Source organism: Antedon bifida, chromosome 8, assembly GCF_963402885.1.
Source record: "Antedon bifida chromosome 8, ecAntBifi1.1, whole genome shotgun sequence".
NCBI classification, from domain to species: Eukaryota; Metazoa; Echinodermata; class Crinoidea; order Comatulida; family Antedonidae; genus Antedon; species Antedon bifida.
In genome coordinates this window covers 10,862,459-10,879,768 of record NC_136233.1, presented here as the reverse complement: position 1 = coordinate 10,879,768, position 17,310 = coordinate 10,862,459, and the positions used below count along the sequence as shown (strand labels likewise).

Sequence of the window (17,310 nt, the reverse complement as noted above, 5' to 3'; positions counted from 1 at the left end):
ACCACAAAAAATTAAAAATAAAAACAAGAAAAAAGAATCCTAATTAATTTACCAACCCCATACAGTGTATAATCTGTTATCATTATTGTCATTTCCTTCAATTTGTTCTGTGGTGCCACAAAGTGACACTATCTTGTAGTAGTTTGGTATAGTAGAAACATCAGCATAGTGGTTCATGAAAATGCAGAAGTAGAAAACATTATTAAAGACGTTTTTGTATTTACACGCCTGTAAAGATATAGCCTATTAAATTGTGTTGTTTAATTAATACAAGCGTGTTAATTAACTAATAAGTTGAAGCTAGAGATTGATGTCACATTGTGAAGACACAACATCCATTGCATGCACATCTGATGTCTCACCTTGTGGCAACATCTACAAACGTTTTAGGCATCCTGTAATTAGCGATTTTTTGCTGTTGGATGTGTTGAAATAAAATAAAAATTAAAAAAATAAATTATGTGGACCCCAGGAGACAATTTAGCCTAAACAACGTGTATACAGTACATTTTTAATTTGTATTTTCTTCATGTCTCAATTCAGTCCCATTCCCTACATTTTTCAGATCTAATCTAAGGTCACAAACTACATTTTTGTAAAAATAAATACTATAATGGGCCTATATTGAGATAACTTTTTTCATCTTTAAATGGTTAAAAATGTGAAAAAATAAGGCGATTCTAATAATTTTAGCGGCCCGATATAAATCCGAACATGCATTACGCGAGAATTGATATTTTTTTTCTTCTGTAATTCACCCACTTTTCGATCGATCGTGAGGCCAAAACAAATGGAAGACTCCTAACTTTTCAGCGAAAATACTGGCTTTCCCTCAATTTGTATCAACGGAGTCTGGCAAAAACAGAAAGATAATTAATGCAGCCAGACATAAGATCAAAAGACTGTCACGAGTTCCTATATCTTAGCAAAGGCAAGCTCAGTGTCCTTCTGTTAGATTGCCTTGGTTCCTGAGAATAGAAAAAGCTGATAATTAATCTTGGGACTTCTGAGTTAGTGTTTACCGACCGACAACATAGTGAGCTGTAGAGTCGTGTTTGCACGTGACTAACAATGTGGTCCGCCACCAGTAAGACAGGAATATAAAAAGGTAAGAAAGATTCTAATTTATTCTATTTGCGTTGTTTGTATTTTTCTGAAACCACTTGTGCTATTACTTATCTTAGCATTTTTTACGGCCCAGAGCATGAGCAGCCCAATGCAACAACTCAGTGTTGGAGGGCCCATTAGGAAACCATGCATTACGCCACTGAGCCATCCTTTGAGGGCGTTTGGTGCGCGAGTTTGAATCCAACTATCGCTGCCTTGTTTCCTTAGGCAAGATACTTTACTTGCCTCTCTCCACCCAGGTGTTTAAATGGGTACTAGATTTAAACACACCTTTTATCTGATTACTAACTAGCTGCATTATGAGAAAAAAATGACCGGGGTAATAATGTGGAGAGCTTAGAAGCATTGTGCAATAAGTGCTTTATAACTTGAACAAATATTATTTTTAACTACAGGCAAAATGCTGCATCGACAAGATAATGTTGAGTTTTTCAAGGTCATTTCTTCCTTCTGCAAGGTTAATTATGGCAAATATATTTTTTATGTCAAAAGTTTGTCTTCATAATCATTAAAACCCATAGTTTAAAACAATAAACCAACTTCTCTGTGGAATTAGACAAATGTATAATTTAATGTCAGGAGATATATAATGCAATAAACGTCATTACAGTATCATTTTACGAGTGTATAAAACAACAATTAGTAGATTTCAAGGTTATGTTCTAGTTATTCTTCTGGATTTTGTGCTTGTGCATGAAGCCTCTAAGCTATAAAACTTTCCAACAATTCCCAGTGTTTTAGTACAACTTTCCTGATCCTTGACAATGACAACACTCTATATTTGAATGATTTGTGTGGTCATTTTTAAAGTAACAAGATGATGCATACAAAAATATATTTACAATACGCCTACTTCCTAAATACTGTAAAACAAAAGTTGAAATAACAGTCACTACACACACTATACATAACAAGACGAACTTAAATGACCGAAACAAATGGAGAAATTAAATTTGACTCACTGCCAATAGCGATAATATTATTATGTACGCATAATAGCCCTCACCAAAGGAATAGTTTTATAAAAACTGGGCACTTATTTGTGGCTGTTTTACTTTTAGCATTTAGATTTAGCTTTTTGTTTGTATCTTCATTGAAAATTTGCCTTAGGAATTATTATGTATGTTTGATTTCAAAACATCTTGTTTTTGATAGTCAACAACTGCAGATTATTTATGTATGTAATATTGTAACAGTACACTCAGATGTGAACAGTGCCCTCTAAATCAAGTTTAGTATTACAGTATATCAAAAACATTCATATGTCGAAAAATGCTCATAAAGGTTTTGTATTTAAATTGTCCAGCAGTTATGGAAGCTTCTCTAAAGTTTATGTGTTTCTCTGCTGACACACTGAATAGCGATGATGAAAAAGAATCTGTCAAATACCCCGCTGACAATTTAAAACTAGCTACAAAGAGGTATTGTCGCTTTACTAAAGCATCGGTTAATGGACACTAAGTCTCGTCGCAATTTGAGTGAACATTTTACTACACTCCCACGATGCTGGAATTCAGTGTTTTTTTTTTCCAGAACGTATTATTTACGAGCTACTTCTTGCATCTTTACCGTCCATGCAATGCTTTGGCGTGTACCTGCTTACTCCACAGGCTTTGTTCTCCATGAAGCCTGGCTTTGTGTTTATGATTTACTATCTATCCCAGACATGCTTCAATTATTATGACAGTAAAGTACTATAAATAGAATCAAATTGGAAAGTTTTAAGGCTAGTAATAATTTGTTCTCATACTCTTCTTTAATTGAGGTTCGTTTATCTACATTATGTGACATTTGGAAGTAGTTCAGAAAAAGTTGGATTTTTGTTATCTTTAAAACATACTGTACATTAATTTATTTCACCATATAGCAGGGTATCTTTTTTTTTTGCTCTGATGCGCTTATAATGTAGACGGGAGATGTTACACTTTTAAATAACATGCTCTTCTCCTGGCTCATGGATTAGATGTCATGTCTGTCTTTTATAATCTGTCTAAAAATATTGAGTCTATTAATGATAATTAACAACCATTGTAATGTTCTTTTTATATCTATGTTCTTATTTGCACAGCGCAAAGCTAAATTTCTCCGAATTTCACCACTACTAGAAGATTTTAAAGTACAGTTGTTACTTGTTTTGTTAACCATCCTTATTATTGAGAACATAGGGCCGTCATTGATTGATTTTATCAGCAATTTATTTTCTTCAGTTTTCCATTTTTTATTCTCATTTTACTTTTAATCAGTTCTTGGTTGAAGAGCAACTTATCTCAAAAGGTTTGCTTATTTTTAAACTTAAATTTGATTGATGCTCATATAGTGTCATCCAGAGATATTTCTGTCTACCCCAGTTTATTCCTAAAAGCCCATTTACACTAGAACGATATCGATGGACGATAAATATGCATTTTTTCTACGTAAAACAATAGAAATCTAGAAAGTTTTCATCCCAGAATCCCATCCCATCCCATGTGTGCTGCTTTTGATGAAAATATTATTTTCACATGTCCAATCATTAGTAAGAGCAATAATATCGGTATGATACAACAATTTTATTTTTCTTTATGATTATGACATCAATTGATTGAAAAAACAATTTTATGTTTAAGCAGCATAAATGTATGTTTATCTATGTTGCTCGTTATCGTACTAGTGTAAATGGACCTTTTTTATTCTATGTAGTGCTTCATACAGCTATGCTTTTATAGATACATTTACCTGAATTTTGTTAATGAAAATAGATTTAAGAATTTGTAATGTTAGCATGCTAATAATCAATCGCTAGACACACGAGTGATGATAATTAGATTATATTAGTTAATGCATCGGTCTGTTTGATCCGTTAGGAAAACAAAGGTACGTGATATGTAGTTTTTGTGTTAATTAACAGTAGTCAGGCCAACTACAGGTATCCTTTCTCATTTTTCAGACTCTACAAAAAACAAAAATAATATACTGTATCTCATCTTTAGAATAATACGAAAAAAAAATAAAATAAATAACTCTAAAATCGATTCACTCCTTACACAAGTAAAGGATGAATTGCTATTGGAATTGTGTTCTGTATTAAGTATGAAAATAAATTTAAATTAATAATTAAGCTGACTGTAATGTCCCTGACATCTCCAAAGCCTAATGGTCACAAATTCACCTCATTAGCTTGTTACATAGTCACCGCCATTAACCTACCAATGAGTTAAGACCGCGAGAGTTGAACCGAGTGACATCAATTCTGAGCCTAGAAGCAAAGAGCGTAAGAGCATAATTGAATAACACACTCAAACTCCAACCAATTTTAATTTCTTTCCAATTGGAAAATATTGAATTTCCATCCAGTTGTCATGAAATGCTAGCAAGGTTGTTGGCCTAGCCTCAGATCATATGTAAATTTCTTATCACCATCTATTTCATAACACTATTCAACTTTTTTTAATTCATTATTTCCATAGCCTTTGGCAATTCTTGTTCAATTTTCCAGACTTATACACCACGTAAAAGTTATCAAAAATCATTGTGTAAACATAAACCTGTATTGCATGATCTATTATTAAGTAATAATTAAGATCAAAGATTAGAAAAAGTACATGTTACTGATATGGATAATAATCAGTGAAATATTTATGAATATAACATGTAATTGCATAACCTGAAGGCTGAAGATCTATAAGATAAGTTTTCACTAGGGAAAGATCTACAATGTAAACTATACCCTGAATTCAGAATGAATACCCTTATTGCATTCCCCAGTAAAGGAAACTATCTAATGCATAATGTCTGTTATTTATAAACTTTTATGTAAAATATAACCTTAGGTACGTATACCGCCATTGAAATGTAGATGAGGAGATATAGTGTTTATTCAACCTGACAATGATCAGAAAAATGTGTCAAGTCGTTCTTGTTACAAGATTGTAATATAACTATTATCGATAAATAGAAATACTGTAACAAGAAATTTTTTAGGAGAGGGCTAGTTTTTGGAACATGTCATAATTGTATCATGCATGCCTACTGGAAGTCATCAACAAAAGTTTCAATTTATATAACTGCTTTAGGGGGTAATATTTAAAGTAATCAACAGTACAGTAAATATATAAACTTTTTCACATTATGTTATACATGTATGGGATGCCATAATCACTGGCTATTTAGTCCTGAGTGTATATCATGTATCTGATTGTATAATTATGTATCTTGTGCCATTCAGTATTAGTTCTAATTCACAGTAAGTTCTATTTAATGGTATGGTTCTGTTGCACTGTCAGGTTTTTGTAAATTGATTTATGCTAATATGTTGAATCTGAGGCGGGTTAAAAAATCAACTTGTCTATAAATGTTCTACTCCTCGGCCAAAATCCAAGCGCTGCTTTTTTCTAATGGTCTAGCCTTTGAAATTCATTCAATCATTTCCTTTATTTCGTATAGTACATTCATATACAATCATACAAAACAAAAAAAAGAAAACATTTCACCAGGGAATCAACAATAGTTAAACTTCCATGAAAACAACATAAAATATCAATTTGCACCAATGCTAATGCAGGTTGGATTGTGGAAGTACGTTAACTATGATTTTAATTAGACTATTACAACTGTCATGAATGCTGTTCTTAAAATTATGAATGGAGTTCCTCCAATGTTTAATTGATTGAAGATGGAAGCATCGGATTAATTGAATACAAGTTTTTACATTAAACAGATATTAGTTATAAATGGTGAAAATATTTCCCAAGTGTTGAAAGCTTGATTGTTATGTGCTTAATTGAACTTGACTTAATAAATAGAACAGTCAATCTTTCAACTCATGAAATGTTCTCCCCATTTCAATTGATGACATTCGTTATTAGTATTGTATGAAGAAAGTCTCTGGTAAGATTCGAACCTATAAACTCTAACTGGAAAACCAAACTGATATGACCTCCAGTTAATCTTAGTTAAAATGTAGTAAAATAATTTAAAAAAAAAACCTTTTTACAGCAATACAACTACTTTGGTGGGTTATGTTACATGGTAATGATGTAAATATGAAAAAGATAATTCAGGATCAGATTACTAAGAACTTTACAAACAAATAGAATATCAATTGATTCATTTAATGAAGGAGAACCAAAAAAAAACTGTTATGTCAAAAAGTTGAGCGACATTTTTTGTAAGAAATATTTCTTGTTTAGTCTGTGTATGCATGGAGGTAATGATGTACAGTTTCTAGCAATTTAAATTTTAAATAATTTTCTGATGCCTTATTGTGTTCGAAGAATTAATACAACAAGTGGTACTAAATTTTAATTTATTATGTGGTTGAACTTTTAAGGCTGGGTTTTTAATTTAGCCGATGCTAACTTATTTATTCAGTCTAGCCTACACCAAAAGAATAAGAAAATTGTATACATCAATGTTTCTGAAAGAGTATTGTTGTAATGGAACAAATAGATCGTAATCAGTGAAACTTGTTTAATCGTAAAATGTCTGACAAAACAAACCTGTTACGAGGTTTTTTTGATTAATTTCACATGTATAATATAAAGTCCAGATTCGATAAGCAATCTCAATTGTAAATATAGATTTGATTTCAGATTGTCATAAAAAAGTATTTTGCTGTAATTATGGTATTTAAATTTGAATTATTCCTCCATAAACTGAGGACACTTTGTAATTGTCAGTATTGTAACCTAGTTTGAATATCAGATTCTGGAAAATGATAAAATAGATCAAAACGTTGAATTCTCAGCATAGTTTAAATATCTATCTGAGAATGTTAATTGTTTCAACATAACTATCCTCAATATTTTTGAAATAAAAAATAAATTATATTTATTCTATGTTTAAGAGGGCACCTGAATGACTGTAACAACTCCCTGGTTAAAAGAAAGATACAGAAGTTAGTGACACAGGAAATGTAGCAAACAACCTATTAATGCTAATTAAGTAATTAGCTCCTCCTACTAAATTAGGTAAATAGTCTGGTTTTGATTTGAAAAGAAATTAGAAACATGTAATCAAAAGAAAGGTTGATTCATTTATTTATTTTATTTTGATTATTTCCAATAGAAAAATAATTTAACAGGGGTGTAGAGGAAAAGTCTGAACTCTAGCATCTTGTGATGTATTTAAAGTTAAAAATAAGGCGTTTGTTTGCGAAACTCTATTGACCCAAAAAATACACCCAAACCTTGAGATTTTTATTTACTGAAAAAATTAGTGTTCAATTCAATACTGGAATTTTTTTCTTGAGTAGATCACTGATGTAAAGATTTAAATTATTTCGTCGTAGATAGAACACCGTCTATCGACCGTACAATATTTTACAGACTTGTATTGCCAAAGTAAATTTTCCAAAATAAAGAACCTTTTAAACATACTGAAAATTACTGAATACCCCATCATTTTGGGGCCCGTTACGCCAAGATAACCCTTTTGGCCTAATTTTAGTAATAAATAATAATATAATAATAATAGTATATATTACAAATACTGCATAACATATTACGATAACTATAGCTAAACTTAAAGGCCCTTCTTTGCTTCCTTCCAGACCATTGTCAAAATGGTTATTAAAAAGAACAATTAAAATCTCTTTAATAGCAAATTGATGTGTAAGACAAAGGAAGTTGAATACAAAACACAACTAACAAGTGTTTATGGGATATTCATATTATTACATTAAATGACTCCGAAGGTCACTCCATTGTTCTAAGTATAATAATAGCTATACCCAGGTGAGGACAATTATCAAAAAGTGTTAAGTTATGTTGCTGAAATCCAGGAAAAAATCCATAAAATCTGCTATGCCTCATTTCCTGTTTCCACCCCTTAAACAATAATGTAATCTTCCAACATGAATATTCATGATTTGGAATAGTTCATTTATTGTAAGATCTTTATTTTAATGTATATAATAAATTGTTATAGTTTCTAACTGGTTAGATGGAGGGTTCAATAATTGGTTTATTTTTAAATTTATGAATCAAATTGTTTATTATGTAAATCATTTTTTTAATTGAAGTTTATTAAAGTGCATTATGTTTGTACGTTTATTTTTAAACCACCCCTACTGTAAAAATAAACAGTCCCAACTTTGCTGAGTGCTGTATTCCCATTACCAACTGCCTTAATACTGACATTAGAGCTACAATAATGTGTGAGAGAGGCACTGGAATCACCCTAAAGACAGTCTGATGTAAAAGCTTACATTAATCCTCGTGAAATATATTATAAATTGGCAAAATGAAACTATTATCCATTGTTCCAGATCACATGAGGAATTTTTTTTTAGGATTTACTTTACTACTGATATCTGGTAAGTGTAATAATATAAACAGATCATGGATATAGTCCATTTGAACTTTTAGGGACAGTTTAAAATGTCCGTATGTTATTAAATAAATATTAAATATATTCAAACATTCATGGTAATTAAACATTAACAGTGTATAGCAAGAATGTATTGGTTATTGGTTGTTTTTTACAGTCATAGTGCAGTAAATTGAGTGCAGTATTAAGATTATTGCTAGCCCATTATGAACTTTTACTAATTTTAGAGACAATTTAAATTTACCGTTTTATTAAATTATACTTATTAAATAATTAATAACTATTTAAAGATGTATTGTCCCCCTGAAAAAAAAATTCTTAACAAAATTTTTGTTGAATATTCCATTTTAATGTAACATAATAGTTATCCACTTTGACCAAAAATTGGATCGAAAAAAAATGTATTTACCTGAGAAAAATGTAATTTAAAGCAAAAAATGCCAGCCAGCCAATGGATTTTTGGTTGAATTTAACCATTTATTTTGTCATTTTATAAGTGAAAACATTTTTTTTTTTCATTTTTTTTTCTATGGAAGTGATTAACTTGATTAAAACTACAAAATAACATATTCAAAGTCTGATTTAATTAATCTTTATTTTTCATGTTTTTGGGGGACAATACATCTTTAACGTTAACAATTAGTATTAAGTACAGCATGCTTTGGTTGTTGGTAGTGACATTTACAGTTACTTAAAATAGTCCTAAAATGTATAACTACATGAAACTGCATGAATTTTTATAATTAAATAGGCCTACAACTTTTTGTATTTTATGGTGTTGGGTAACTAATAGAAATAATTATTTTTTATCTCATGCCTTTTTTCTCCATTTTTAAACTTGCCGAATAAATATTACTGTATTATTCATACATCTGTTGACAGTTTGTTAACATGGATTTACCCTGATACTTACTAATTACTAAACTATTTACTTTATAGCTTATTAGAATGTTGAAGGATGTACTTAACCACTTCCTCTCTGATGTAATTGGTTAATTAATTGTCACAGTGCCCATTCTGGCCAGGGATTAAGGAATGATCACCCCATGGTCATGCAGAAGATAAGCTTCTGTCATTATCCCTTCATATGTGCATTTTCTTATTCAAAAACTTTTACTGTATCCGACCTATAAATATAATAAACATTTTTCCATGCATGGTTGTATAAAAAATGTTTTTCTGTAACATAATTTGCATCACTTTTGAAAAAAAGTAAATATTCGTACTGAATTTTATGGTAACCTACTGTAAATTGTTTGCCCAACATTAGTCCAATTGAATGCAACAAAGAAGTAGATGCATTTTAAATTTGTATACTTCTTTGTAAAACATTTTGCAAAAGTATAGTAGCAACAGCCTTGCTAGATTGATAGACAGTAGGAGGAAAATGTACTGTTGTAAAAGGACCCACAGATTTCATATCTTAATTATCTCTACAGAGGATAGTGTATTTAATTTTTTCGTAAAGCATGTTAAATTCTTCTACTTAACATACTATTTGTTGATACTAATCAAATATTTTAAAAACTTAAATAAAAGCCTTTTAGTTTCAGGCACTTTTTTCCCATAAACTGGCACATTTTTCCACAATAGAGGCAAACTAATGTAAAAATATTTTTGATAGTGAGCATTAATTAAAATGTTATGTCATTCAACTATTTTACTTGGCCTTTATATTATGGAATGTACTTTATTTCAATAATATTTTAATATTTCTGTGCCATTTTGATACTTTGCAATGAAACTATTATTAGATTATAATATTTCATGTAAATTTCTAAATCAATAATTGCGTTTCATATGGCAACAGAAGAGAAAGATTGTCAGACTAATTGTCTATGAAGTGGATTAGGTACTCAAGGTTTCAATTAGGGTCATGTTCATTTAGTGCTTTGAATGGAATCAAGTTTGGTGAAGCCCTAGGGTCTGGGACGGACTGGGGCCTGCTGAATGGCGGCCTCATTCAACCTACAGACAATACTCTTCTAGACCTAGGCTAGCCCATTAAGAACTAAGGCTGATAGGAACCTAAGGGTAACTTGGGCCAAAGCTTTAGCAGTTGTTTGTAAAGAGCTATTGTCCAGGTCTAAAAGTGTGTTAAATGAGTGGGCCTCAACATTCAAAATGAGTTCAGTATGATTAATATTAATTGCCATAAATACATGATTGGAATACTGTAGATCAGCGAAGTGAGTGGTATGAATTAAATATGGAATTACAATTTTTATTTCATCACAATTTAAAACAATTTTCTTCGGAAAATTTAAATGTTATGCTTATTTATTTTACTGAATTATTTTTATGTTAAATAACCTAGCTACCATACTATATTTTAAACTATAGAAAAATACTGCATGACAGATATACGTCCTGTAGTATGTGCGTGACGTATTTATCTCTACACATTATAAATAGTAATTGAATTATTTGATTGGAATTAAAGGGATGATAGAAGGGTTTGATGTGCTCTGTCAGAGCAGTTTGAGCCTGCTGTGCGAGGCTTGAATCTCATCGCTAAGCCAATTTATACTCATTAGTCCGACCTGGATTAACATGAGTTGGTGTTATTGGATCTGCCATTATTAACAGAGTCATCAGAATTTAAAATTACTACCAAAAATAACCCATGCAAATTAATAAAAAGTTATCATTTAATATATTTACTGTCATATATCATAAAAGAACATACATTTATGATTTTTAAACTAGATTTATCATGGAGATACAGTGTTCTCCATGGATTTACCAACAAAACATTAACATTTATATTTTCTTTAAATAACTGCAAAATTATGACACTCAATTTTTTTTTGCAATTAATTCAGGCTTTATCTGTCTATAAAAAGAATAGAAATATACTATACAAACAATACAAATATCTTTTAAAGTAAATAATGAAGACATTTAATTTCTCCAATTGGAAAGTGCTGTGCTACTTTCTGTAACCAATATATTTCATTGAATTTATTTATTTCTGTACTATAATTCAGATTTTATATCTAGTATACATTCAATTAATGAAACTGAGTCTGCTAACATGTTATATTGAGCAGATTCCTGAGACAAGACCTTTGAAATAAAAAGACCTACATATGAAGACAAATGCATGTTTGCCTCGGACATTAATATCGCAAAACATCTGAAAATGTCACAGATCAAAAGCCTAAGATGTTTTTAGGCGCAATTATTGTCCTGTTGTTTGCGCAAATAGATGATTGATACAAAACTCCACTGAAACCTAATGCTTTTTAATCTTCTTTTCATTGAGTGTATTTTTCTATTTTTAAACGTGATTGCCGTAAATGTTCTTTCTTGGCATTCTCATTTTTGTATGCTGTTGAAAAACTCTGTTGTTTATCAGCTACTATCAAATTTTCTTTTCAATTTGTTTTTAATTTTTGGTTTTTAAAGAAGTTTAAGGCTCTCAGATTGTAGTGATTTAAATGCCACAAATATGTATCAAAATTAAAAAGTAAATATGTAATTTATTTATTTTTTATGTCTTTAGGCAATGTGGCCAAAGATTGTCAATAGTAAATTAATCACTGTCCTATCAGATAGGTGGTAATCCCCTGATACAGGGGCTATTTTGTGAACCAGTTCACCGGGGTAATCTTCTCAAATAATGAACTTGGTTCTTTAAAGTGCACATTGAATAATAATATATCCAAACAATTGAGATTGTAGATGGTTTTGTAATTGCAGAGCCTTATGTGACATGAGAAAAACTGCATTATTAAAAATAAATAATATCAATATTCTAGTGCTGTTTTACATTTTGTCTACTCTGTTTGCAATTATTTAGCAAACATTTTTGTGGTAATCACACTGTTTATTGCAGTAACTACTGTACCTTATTAAACTTCTACATTGAAACATCTAAAATCATACATTTTATTACTCAGTAATTTTTAGTTTATAATGAAAAACAATTTTTTATAGAAATTCTATCAATTCAACTGATATTATCGCTTTTAAATCAAACTATAAATATAAATAATATATTTAAAAAATTTTGATTTCATAACCATGGATGTATAAATTCATAATGGATATTTTTTTTAGCCACTTAATATTTCTAGAGTTGCGTTGTAAACATCACGTCATTAATGACAGTCGATCTGCCAGTGTCAGCAGATTAATGCGCTAATGCGATAGGAGTATTTGATATTTACAGAAATACAAATTTTCAACGAGGCACTCGTAGCAAACCGGCACATTACATGATCATGTTTTCTTTTTTTTTAAACTCTGCATCTTTCCTCAACTCTCTCATATCGGCTAAATGTGTTTTATAAATTTATGATTAATAGTTAGTATTGTAGCTGTAGAGTAATGCACAGCAACGTTGAAAGCATGGATTTAATAGACGGTAGATATTTTCGGTGATATTATGCTTTAGGCTTGTGCATCAAAATTTCAATAATAACGATTCAAATCGTTATGCGAATTCTAATATTGCAGTTAAAATGTCATCAGTTAGATAAGCTATCAGCGCGATCTGTAAAGTTCTTTTTTGCATTTAAATTTTAAAGTTCTTTTGTCACACTCTCCCTTTTATAATGATTGGATTTGGTGAGATAGAAATCAATAATAATTGATTTATTAGTTCACTTTTTATGATGAACTTTTAATAATATTATTGCATTAAGGTTTGTAAAAGTACAGTTAAATTGGGATATAATTCTTGTTGTCATCACACTTGATAAAGATATGATAACAAAAGGGCTTTAAAACATACAATACATCAATCTTGTTGGTAATGATATGATAACATATGGGTTAACAGAAAAAATCTTTCTGTAATATGACTAAAGGATTATTAAAAACATGATAATAATATGATAACAATGAGTTTATAACAGACAATTCTTTCTTTATATAATATGATTAAAAGATTATTGAAAACCTTGTTAATAATATGATAACAATATTTTGTATTGACATGAAATTATTTTAAATTGTAATACATGATACTGATATAATTTATTGTAGCAAACAGCTAAAGATTAAAAAATTTAAAGATTAGGAATCCTTCCAATTTTCCAGAGAATTAACCTAAAATAGATAGTGTATATTGAATGAATTTTCAAGGTCCACGTTCAGCAGCCATCATGCTAACAATAAGCTACTGTAGCATCTTTTGTATCTTCTTACAGTATCTCCTTAAAAGGAAAATCTAAAGTGACGAGTGAAATCCTCAGTTATTCAAATCATTGTTTCCATTTTCTTCCTTCTCCTACTCCTTCTACTGCATCATATTATCTGAATTACGGGAGTACACTGCCATTAACTTTCGATGATGTGGCCAAAAAACAAAAATAAACACCCATAGAAAAATTCCAAACCCTTAGTCATTACAATACTGTCATAAAGTTAAGACTATTTTTCCTTTTTTAGTCAGATTTTTTAAGCCGATAATTGGTACTGAACTTTGTTTTTAGCATTGCAATATGAAATGATTAATATATAAATGTTAAATGATAGGTAACCTGTCTAAACATATTGTTGATCCAATTTAATGTTGTAGGATTGAAAACCATAATGGAATTATATAATAATGCATCCAAATGCGTTTATTATCGTAGCTATAAATTTCACTTTTAATAGTATGATTCGTTGTTGTTGACGTTTTATTTCAATTTTATCCTGAGTGGATTTAGAAGCAAAAATCCTTGTTGATTGAATAATAATTTAATAAATTAAGCCCTCGGAAAACTGAGTGAAATACTTGCCAAAATAAAGAGAGTATATATTTTGGCCCATATTGAAAGTATAGGTAACTTTTATTTTTATAATTTTTTACCTCACAATTAATGCCCAAAAATTTAACTTAATAATTGTCAAAAAATGAAAAGCAAGTACAGTACAGCACTATAAATACTTGGCAACATATGTTTTTGTCAAGAAGTAATAAAAATATTAATCAAAATCAGACTAAAATGTATTTGTAGTGGCAATGTAGTTTGGTGGTTACCATATTTTACCTTCCAATCTCAGGGCTATAGGGTTTGAACATTAATTCCATGATATCTTTCATGGCAAAACCAGCACTACCAGTTAATCCTCCCAATGAGACTTAATTTAGAAAGTATGGGCTTAGATCAATTCCTGCATTTATCAAGTTTCAACAACACACAATAAGCAATAAATAAACAATATTAACTTTAAATTATTAATAAAACTGTTGACTGGAACTAAACCAATAAATGTATGTGACAAATATTTTAGATTGATTGATTAATATCATGTCACAATTTTATTCAATCTATACTGTACATGTAAATGTTCATTGCAACTAAACCAAGTCAAACTACTAAAGTTTAAATTATTATGTTACATAATCTATATATAAGTTATGGTTAATTCTGACATAGGCCAGCACAATGGAAAAACTTTGGATAATTTAAACTTGCAGGTTTTGCATGTGTTCTGGAATATAATATAACTAGGATTAGTGGTGTTAATTAGTATTACTGAAATTGAAAGTAGACTTTTGGTGTACAGGTATTACTCTGTATTGTGAGTCTATGTATGTTTTTTTGTTTGTTGAACCTCTCGTTGCGAGAGAATTCTGCCATTTTCAAAGGGGAGAACCAATAATATTATTAGCATGTAGATCCATTGTTTCATAAAACACAATTTGTACACAACATTAACAATTTGAAATATTATTCTTAAATTGTTCAACTAAGCCTAAATCAAAAGAACGTGACAACAAATATTTTCGCTTGATGCCGTTTCACCATTTAATCCAACCATTATATAATTGTCTAAGTTAGCAGATTTAACACCAGTTGCTGTTAAATTTCTTGCTACGCTTCACCGCTCCAATCATTAACGCCACTTTGCAATTTGCGTCGTGCTGTCACAAATTTTATCAACACATATTTTTGTGTTTGGATGTAAATAAATGCAGTAAATATAAATACAGTAATATTTAATAATATTTTTGGTAAAGTAGCATAGACAAATTAGTGAGCAATAACATAGTTTTATTAATTTTAATAATTAAATTAGCAATTATAATATCAAGTTCTCTACAAAAAAATTTTAAAAATAAGTTCTTAAAAAAAATTTTAAAAATAAGTATTAAAAAAAAAATGTATATATTGTTATTCTATTAAAATAATGATAGAGTTCACCGTTTTTTTCACAAATTTCATAACTTTGATCTTTAGCTACATATTATTAGGCTAGATATATTTTTGCATTAAACTTCTATACATTTTATAGATATATTAAAAACTATAGTATACACCAATACTTTATGGGTAGTTAATCCTGATGTCTTTTTCACATCCTTTTGTCCCAGTTGTTATTTTTCAATTGTACAAAACCATTATATCAAAATCATCATTTCCTGTTAAACCCGCTAATTCTTCATTTTGAAAGTGATGCTCAACAATGGAACATCCCGAGAGGCGTTCCATTCCTTTTCCATAACAACCGGCCATTTCCTTTTACCACGGCACATCCAATTCCCACTGTTCTACTTTAATGGCAAGAGTTGTACGGATCTGGTTAGAATGACGCATTACTCTCCAAGTCTACACTCCCAATTAGCGGGCAATTCTCTTGGCGGATTGCTCGGTTTTTCACATTTAAAAAAAATAACTTTTGACAAGTTGAAAAATATGTCACAATATTTCTTGCTGAAACAGCAGCGACCTGATAAATTACAGTATGTTTGCAATGCTTACTACAGTATAGTGCCGTGTGTTGAAATTATAATATTCCAAAAATAAAGAATATTATTTATTGTTTAACTTGTTTATTAAATTATATTTTACCAAAATAATTAAAAAAACCATATTTAAAAAAAATGTATTATCATCTTATCTATGAATATGCATAATACATTTTTTTTAAATCAACATTATGTAATAAATGAATACAAATACACATAATTAATTTGGTAAAACATTCTTAGAAAGTTATTATAATTTGTATATAATACAACTTTATATTAGATTACAGCAGTGAACAGAAAACCCTAGAAAAGGACATACAGTGTCTTTAATGTTTAAATTAAAAACCAGAGTGGAAAAAACCAATCAAAACAAAATATTTATTATTAAAACATGCTACACTGCTGTGAGATAAAAAAAATTTAGTATTTACACGTTAGACCCATTTTATGCTGAACTCTCAGGAGAATGGGAACAAATAAAGAAGAGATTGAGGACTAAATAGATTCATGAAAAAAAGTATTTCAATGCCTTTATTTATGCCATTACAGTATTGTTAACAATTAACACACTCCACTCAAACTTCAGAAAATAACAGCAAAAACAAATTATATGAAAAATTGAATTGCACAGAAATTAAATTATTAAAAAATTATTATATACATACAGTAGTATAAAGTCATTTCATTATTCATAAACATACAATCACAGGAGTGAACATACAGAAAAATAAATACAACTCAGGTTACAGTATAGATTAAAGATGTAAAAAACCCCAAAAACATGAAAATGAGAAAATCACATTTTGAATAGGTAATTATTTTGTAGTTTTAATATTTAAAGTTAATCACTTCCATAAAAAACCCCAACAATTACAAAATTAAAAAAGACAAAATATGTGGTGAATTCAACTAAAAATCCAGACAAGAGAGCCATCTACTATTTTTTGCTTTAAATTTCATTTTTTTTAGGTGAAAAATAAATGTTTTTTTTTCGATCGTTAAAAATATTATTTTTTCAGGGGGAAAATATATAATTTGGACAAACAAATAAATAAAATACTCGGAACAGGAAACAATTGCACAATGCCAACCTAAACTTAATTTATTAATAAAAATTAAGTATAAGTTAATTAATTAGGCTTAGTTTTTTCTTTGGTACAAAAGTGTACTAAAGTGCAGTT

The 17,310-nt window shown here is 29.5% G+C and overlaps 1 protein-coding gene across 2 annotated transcripts in view; it reads left to right on the top strand.

Moving 5' to 3' along the window:
* Window positions 1–8,267: 8,267 nt before the first annotated feature.
* The window catches only part of LOC144850606 (roundabout homolog 2-like), an 87,127-nt gene continuing 78,084 nt past the window's right edge, over window positions 8,268–17,310 (top strand). For both annotated transcript variants that reach the window (XM_078707931.1, XM_078707929.1), the window contains exon 1: window positions 8,268–8,422. In XM_078707931.1, coding sequence (XP_078564057.1) covers window positions 8,350–8,422 — 73 coding nt within the window. In that variant the 5' untranslated portion in view covers window positions 8,268–8,349. The remainder of the gene's footprint in view (window positions 8,423–17,310) is intronic.